This window comes from Spinacia oleracea, chromosome 2 (genome assembly GCF_020520425.1).
Source record: "Spinacia oleracea cultivar Varoflay chromosome 2, BTI_SOV_V1, whole genome shotgun sequence".
NCBI lineage: Eukaryota > Viridiplantae > Streptophyta > Magnoliopsida > Caryophyllales > Amaranthaceae > Spinacia > Spinacia oleracea.
In genome coordinates, this window is record NC_079488.1 from 55,121,099 (window position 1) to 55,129,000 (window position 7,902).

The 7,902-nt window shown below is 36.8% G+C and overlaps 1 protein-coding gene across 1 annotated transcript; it reads left to right on the forward strand.

The window, feature by feature from the left end:
- The first annotated feature begins 304 nt into the window (after positions 1-304).
- LOC110778051 (DNA replication licensing factor MCM2) lies at positions 305-5,996 on the forward strand. Its single transcript, XM_021982612.2, has 17 exons — positions 305-607; positions 706-887; positions 1,539-1,714; positions 1,816-2,008; positions 2,193-2,412; positions 2,497-2,704; positions 2,781-2,915; positions 3,000-3,191; positions 3,271-3,443; positions 3,532-3,720; positions 3,824-3,940; positions 4,127-4,211; positions 4,301-4,453; positions 4,544-4,669; positions 4,743-4,925; positions 5,492-5,653; positions 5,758-5,996. The coding sequence occupies exons 1-17, from the start codon at positions 384-386 to the stop codon at positions 5,872-5,874; spliced, it is 2,835 nt and encodes a 944-aa protein (XP_021838304.1). The 5' UTR covers positions 305-383; the 3' UTR covers positions 5,875-5,996.
- Positions 5,997-7,902: the final 1,906 nt, after the last annotated feature.

Sequence of the window (7,902 nt, forward strand, 5' to 3'; positions counted from 1 at the left end):
GGATGTTTTTGGGTAGTCTTTTGTGTAGATATTATTATTACAACTACTTTGTACTTTGGGGGGGGGGGGGGGGGGATTGAGTATAGCGGGTTTAAAGTCCCTGGAGGAATGTCCTATTTTGTAAAAACGTTATTTACGTAATATAATCTTATTCTTTGTGTTAAAATAATGTTTCGAGACGGTGAATCCCACAAACGCCCCTTAGCCCTTAGGGCCAACCCCTCACCTCCCACGTACAGTTTTGGCGCCAACATTTCCCGCCATACAACTTCAAGCCCTAATTAATCCCTTTTGAGTAAGTGAGTGTTCTTACTAAAATCCATCACTCCGCCAAACACACCGCCCTAAAGAGAAAGGGGAGAGAGAAAGGGGAGAGCGCAAAAATGGCAGATAACTCGGCCGACAACCCACCAACGACACCAGACTCTCCAACCTCCGCTGGCTTCCCAACCGACCAACTTCCCCCCAACACCAACACCAGCAACTTCTCCGACGATTTCGACACCGATGAAGAAGCCGCTGTCGATCCAGAAATCGTTCGCGACGAACCTGAGGATGTTGAGGAGGAGGAAGAAGGAGAAGATCTTTACAATGACGACTTTCTCAAGTAATTTCTTTTCTTTATTATTCTTTAAAAAAATAAATAAAATTAATTTACATTTTGAGGAGTTCAATTTTGTCATTTTTGGGGTTGTGGAATTGTAGTGATTACCGGGGTTTGGGAGAGCAAGATCAGTATGAAGAGGAGGGGTTGAATGATTCATTGGAAGATGAGAGAGATTTGAGTCAGATTCTGCAGGATCGTAATGCCGCTGAAATGGAGCTTGAATCGCGCGATGCTCGGGTTTCAAATAATCGCAAACTTCCTGAGCTTCTTCATGATAATGGTAATCTTTCACCACTGGCAACTTATGCAATAGTAGTTCATATTTTCTGTTTATTTTTTCTTGAAGCAGTTATCTTTATGTTGATTAATTGAAAATTTGAGACAGGGGGGAGGGGATTGAATTTGAAATGTTATCAACTTTGATCATAAGGTCAAGACTGGAGTTCGCGAACAGCTATGTTGGTTCTGGTGAAGTTGGTTTTAATTTAGTATGGTGAATTTGGGGGGGGGGTGAGTTTTATGTCAAAAGTATGGTTTCTCATATTTATGTCTAGTTTGTTAAGTTATGATATGAACTTGGCCTATAGGGTTAGCAATTGAATGCCTCAACTGAGTGACGCATATGATAAAAGGGTTTTTGGTATTATGATGCACTACTCCGTAATAGATAAACATAGCTTTTGTGTTGTGGCTCGGATATGCTTATCTATGTGCTATGTTATACTTTGAGCTTTCTAGCTTAAGTAAGAAATATGGCTTATAAATATGTTGGTTTGATTTCTTTAGAGAATATTGTATTCAAGGTATCAAGTGTGTTGAAGAATGAAAACCTTTCAAAACTCTACTGTAATACTTACAGTCTAGTTTGCCCTATGTGGGACAGAGTCTCTAGTAGTTCATTATCTCTGAGTGATTAGTGTATTGACTGCAGATACAGACGATGATAGTTATAGGCCTTCAAAAAGGTCTCGAGCAGATTTCCGTCTTCCTGCAGGACGTAGCAATGATGACACAGATGCTGAGCAAAGCTCACCTGGAAGATCACAGCATGGACACTCAAGAGAGGATGTACCCATGACTGATCAAACAGATGATGATCCAGATGAGGTATCTCACTATCTCGTGTCTATATTATCTCTTGGCATCTGCTCATTACTGATTGATAATTCCTTTATTCCTTAATTTAAACGCGAGAGCTTATTTTTCAGGATGATGATGATGGGGAAGAGGATTATGAGATGTACACAGTTCAGGGAACATTGAGAGAGTGGGTGACAAGAGATGAAGTGCGTCGTTTCATTGGCAAAAAATTCAAGGACTTCGTACTTTCTTACATAAACCCAAGGAATGAACAAGGAGAAGACTACGTTTATGTTAGACTGATAAATGAGATGGTGTCGGGTATGACATCTTGATAGACTTTTTATTTTATTTTATGCTATGCTATGCTATCGAGGTTCATAGTTATAATTAGTTCATGGATTGTAATCTTGAAAGTGTTTTGTCATAATGAGTTATTTGATCATTAGAGAATTTTCATTTATCATTTTGTACTTGTTTTTAATATCTAAATTCATTATTACAGCAAACAAATGTAGTTTGGAGATTGATTACAAACAGTTCATCAACGTCCATCCCAATATTGCCATTTGGCTGGCTGATGCTCCGCAATCTGTCTTAGAGGTCATGGAGGAAATTGCTAAAAAGGTTGTTTTTGATTTACATCCAAATTACAAAAATATACATCAGAAGATCTATGTCCGCATCACAAATCTGCCAGTTTATGACCAGATTCGCAATATAAGGTAGAATGAGGCTATTTACTTATCTGTATCCTTGCTTTAGAATGATTGTAGAGTTCTAACTCTCTTCCTTTTTGTTTGTTACAGACAGATACACTTGAGCACCATGATTCGAATTGGGGGAGTGGTTACTCGTCGCTCTGGGGTCTTCCCTCAGCTGCAGCAGGTGAAGTATGACTGCAACAAATGTGGGGCTGTCCTGGGGCCCTTTTTCCAGAACTCCTTTTCAGAAGTTAAGGTTGGCTCTTGCCCAGAATGTCAGTCGAAGGGACCATTTACCGTAAATGTTGAGCAGGTGAGAGATGTCAGAAGTTTGATTATAAAGGCAACTAAATGCTTAGTGAGTATTATCTCACCTTTACATGCTACAGACAATATACAGGAATTACCAAAAGCTTACTCTCCAAGAAAGCCCAGGAATTGTCCCAGCAGGTCGACTTCCAAGATACAAGGAAGTTATATTATTGAATGATCTGATAGATTGTGCTCGACCTGGAGAAGAAATTGTATGTTTTTGTTATCAATGTACTCTCTTTATTGTGGAAAATCCTATCCTCAGTTCTGACTCTGTCCTCTTTTATGTAACTCAGGAGGTTACTGGGATTTATACAAATAATTTCGACTTGGCATTGAACACGAAAAATGGCTTTCCAGTCTTTGCTACAGTAGTTGAAGCAAATTATGTCGCCAAAAAGCAGGATCTTTTTTCTGCTTACAAACTGACTCAAGAAGATAAAGAAGAAATTGAGAAGTTATCCAAAGACCCCAGGATAGGAGAAAGGGTATGCGAAACTGCTGACCACTTTATGATACATCACTTTTACAGTAGGACACTTTTTTTTACCTGTTTCTTTTCCTTAGATTGTTAAGTCCATAGCTCCATCTATCTATGGCCACGAAGATATCAAGACTGCTCTTGCACTAGCAATGTTTGGAGGCCAAGAAAAAAATGTTCAAGGAAAGCACCGTCTGCGAGGTGATATAAATGTGCTTCTACTTGGTGATCCAGGAACAGCGAAGTCTCAGTTTCTCAAGTAAATCACTGCATATTTTTTCATCGTGGCTTGATTAGCGCTGCAGTATTTTATGATTTTAATGCTCTTTGGGCCATTTATGGTTCAGGTATGTTGAGAAAACTGGACAGAGGGCTGTCTATACTACAGGTAAAGGAGCTTCAGCTGTAGGGCTCACAGCAGCAGTGCATAAAGATCCCGTGACTCGGGAATGGACTCTAGAAGGTGGAGCACTTGTCCTGGCTGATAGAGGCATTTGCCTCATTGATGAGTTTGACAAGATGAATGATCAGGACAGGTAGGGAGATCTGCATTTTTCTTGTTATTTTTGTTGAATTAGTAGACATGCTAAAGTATGTATATTATTTCTGCTAAGGGTTATATGTTCTCATCATTAACAGAGTAAGTATCCATGAGGCAATGGAGCAGCAGAGTATAAGCATATCGAAAGCTGGAATTGTGACTTCTCTCCAGGCTCGCTGTTCTGTTATTGCTGCTGCAAATCCAATTGGGGGAAGGTAAACAGGCTTGCATATGAGGGTCGCTGGTCACTTAAAAGATAACTTTTGTTTTGCTTAACGTTGCTCTGTTTCTATATGCTTTTTCTCCTTTTTATTTCTCCCTTTTTTGTGTTTTGGGTTGTGATGACTCTTAGTTTCCATATGTTATCTTAATACTGAAAATAAGTATTTTATTGTTTTCAGGTATGATTCTTCTAAGAATTTCTCACAGAATGTTGAGTTAACAGATCCCATCTTATCTCGTTTTGACATCCTGTGTGTTGTCAAGGTTTGTCAATGTACCAACTTCATTCTTCTTAACTGCGATACCACCTTACATTTAGTGCTGGTCCTGATACGTGTGTTTATTAATTGAAGGATGTGGTTGATCCTATTGCCGATGAGATGCTCGCAGAGTTTGTTGTAGATAGCCATTTCAGGTCAAAAGCCAGTGGTACTAACATAGATGACAGGTCAACAAGCAATTCTCAGGAAGCTGCAGATCCTTTGACTAATCATGTTGATCCTGAGGTGATTCTCTAAAGCTGTGTTCTTCATTTCATCTCATTTAAGAACTGGATTACTTGTGTTCCTGAACATTTTCTTCTGTCCTATTTTCAGATCATTTCCCAGGATTTGCTCAAAAAGTACATAACATATGCGAAGTTGAATGTATTCCCTAGATTGCATGATGCTGACTTGGATAAACTTACACATGTCTATGCTGAATTGCGGAGGGAATCTTCTGTGAGTTGACTTATCTTTCACTAATCTGATTAGTCCTTTGGGAAATCTAATAATGGAATCGAACTTTTTGCAGAATGGACAAGGTGTTCCAATTGCAGTGAGGCACATTGAATCTATGATTCGGATGTCTGAATCACACGCCAGAATGCATCTGAGACAGCATGTTACACAGGAGGATGTTGACATGGCTATCCGCGTCTTACTTGATTCATTCATTTCAACACAAAAGTTCGGAGTACAGAAGGCTCTACAAAAGGTAGTGGCAAGATTTAATTATATTAAACTGTACCACTTTCCATCTAGTTCTAAATTTGGCCTTGCCCGTGTCTATCATTATTTTACAAGCCAATTATCTGTTATGCTTTCTGGTTTAATTTGGGTTCACGAGATGCATTGGCTAAAAAGATGGATATAATATAAGTAATCTGAAAAATCATTGTATTTTCAAGATAATGAATTCATGCCAGAAAAAGGGTAACTGATTAGATTACAAACAAAGGCCATGTGATTCTCATAGCTTCACTTGGCCTGATTCAAATCTGTTGAGAGTTTTACTGTTGACGTTGAGGACCCTTTTGAATATTTGATTCTAGAATTCCAATCTAGTCAACCTAAAGAAATCATTTGACAAGCAGTGTGTTTTAGTTTATGGAAAAACTTGAGACAAAAACTAGTCAACCTAAAGAAATCATTTGACAAGTAGTTTGATTTGATTTTTATGGCAAAACTTGGTCTGACAAGTAGTAAGCTGGGTAGTTAAATTATTTTTAGTGACAGGTATGAACTGCATTCTAAAATTAGATTGTATATTTGTATATTCAGAGCTTCAAGAAGTATATGACATTCAAGAAGGATTACAATGAATTACTCCTACATCTTCTCCGGGGTCTTGTGAGGGATGCGTTGCATTTTGAAGAAATTGTATCTGGTTCAGCTTCAAATCTTACCCATGTTGATGTTAAAGTTGAAGAGTTGCAACATAAGGTACGGTACATTCAGCTGCATGGTCACTTGATATATTTTAGAATTATAATTTTTCTTTTGGTTGAAGGATTAATTAATTTAATGGTTGATGCTGTTTTATGCAGGCTCATGACTATGAAATTTATGATCTGAGACCCTTCTTCTCCAGCAGTCAGTTTGAGAGGGCGAATTTCGTGCTGGATGAGGATAGGGGAGTAATTAGGCATCGCATAGCTGGATAAAGATTGCTGAATATTCAAGAAACTTGGATGCCATTTTATCAGAGGGAATTCTGCGCTCAATTGATGTATTGAAATTTTTAAAAAGTTATTATTTATGAAGTTAAAGTTATGATTGAGAGTGACCAAGTGTTTTTGACATCAGTGATGCGTCTTTTAAACACATCTGAATATTTGAAGGGGTCAGATCAAACCCAAATGGACACAAAAGGATATAGAAGTCTGTTCTAGGTTGTCTTATTTCTTTAAGTATTTGAGAAACAAAATTACTTAATAAGGAGATTGGAGACTGAAGAGCATACTTTGTCGAAAAAATGAAGAAACAATTGAACAACATAGAACGTAAAGTAGTCCATAGTCCATACTTAATAGTCTAGCACTCCAGCACGCAATACAATGATTTGTTGATGGTAAAAGCATAGGGTGGGGGATTAGACAGTAAGTAATGGAGCCGATTTCAAATCAATGGACACAATCTATAGTCTTTATTAGCATCTGTTATACCAAGTAATATGTTTGAATTGGATATTTTTCGAATACTTAATTTAGCTTAGTTTATATCATATGACAGTTGAGATTATATTTTATGGAGTAATGAGTTGATGTGTCGAATTACAAGATTGTTAAATTCATAGTTTTCTAGTTGTTTTGTCACGGCCTCCTGTTGATGTTGCAGATGCTTATTGTGCCCTGATTATGCTTTATAAGCCTCTAATTTGATTTCCATTTTGTAATGATTTACAAAAAATCTTTAATTTATTTTAGTAAATTGGTTTTAATTAAGAATAATTTCATTTTAGTTACACTTTTGTTATATTTAATTATGAAATAAAATGGTTTAGTTATATTTTTTGCATTTAAGTCATTTTTTGTATTAGTTATCCTTTCGTATTTATTAGTTAAGAATAATATTGGTTTAGTTAAGAATAATATTGGTTTAGTTACGATTAAATTTATGATTACTGATTAGACTTGTCTTAGTTAAGAATTATTTTGTTTTAGTTGAGAGTAAATTTGTTTACTTAATAATAATTTTATTTTAGTTAAGATTATATGTTTTTAGTTAAATATTATTTCGTTTTAGTTAAGAATAATTTTGTTTAGTTACAAATAAATTCGTTTTAGTTAAGATTAAATTTATGAGGTTTAATATTATTTTATGACTTTTAGTTAAGATTAACTGAGTTGTAGTTAAGATTTTCTAAGTTTTAGTTTTGTGTTTCTAAGTTTCATTTTTTGAGTTTTTGTTACGATTAAATTTGTTTAGTTAAGATTAAATTTCTAAGGTATAATTAAGATTTTATGTGTTTCAGTAAAAAATTTCCGAGTTTCAGTTATGATTTTAATTAAGATTTTTTGATTTTTAGATTTTTAGCTATAATTTCAAAAATTTAACGGAGTAGTTATAATTTAAGATGTTTGTAACGTGTTTTTGTGTTTAGTTAAATTTTACGGAGTAGTTATAAAAAAACTAAGGACTTCTCTCTCTCTCAAATTGAAACCTCTCCCTTTTCTCTAAAACCCTAACCTAAAACCCTAACTTCGCCGCCATCCTGAGGCGGCTCGCTGGTGGCCGGAGCATCCCATGCTCGTCTAAGGTCGCCGGCGAGCCGTGTTTGTTGTAAAGGTCTCGTCTTTGTCGCCGTCGAAGTAGATCGGCGGTTTTCGTTATGTTTCCCGGTGAAGGTGAAGGAGACGGAGGAATAGCTTTTCCAATAAGCTTCAAACTCTGCATGTTAGCATCCCTTCCCGTCGGTTCGTTCGTACTGTAAGTTAGTGGATCAACCTTCAATTGCACGGTTTTCGAGCCGGAGGTAGACTGATCTGGTTTTCTTCAACCTTGGGCTTCCTATTTCCAAAGCTTTCCCGACCGCCGCCGTTGTGAGTCACTTCGGTAAAGGTAAAGGTTAGGGTTAGGGTTTCTAATTTGGATAGGCTGTGTTACCTTTTGGGTTGTGTGTTCTGTTTTTTAAAGTTTGTTTTGGCTAATTCTACGGAGGCCTTTCTTAGTCGCCGCTATCTTGCAGTTTC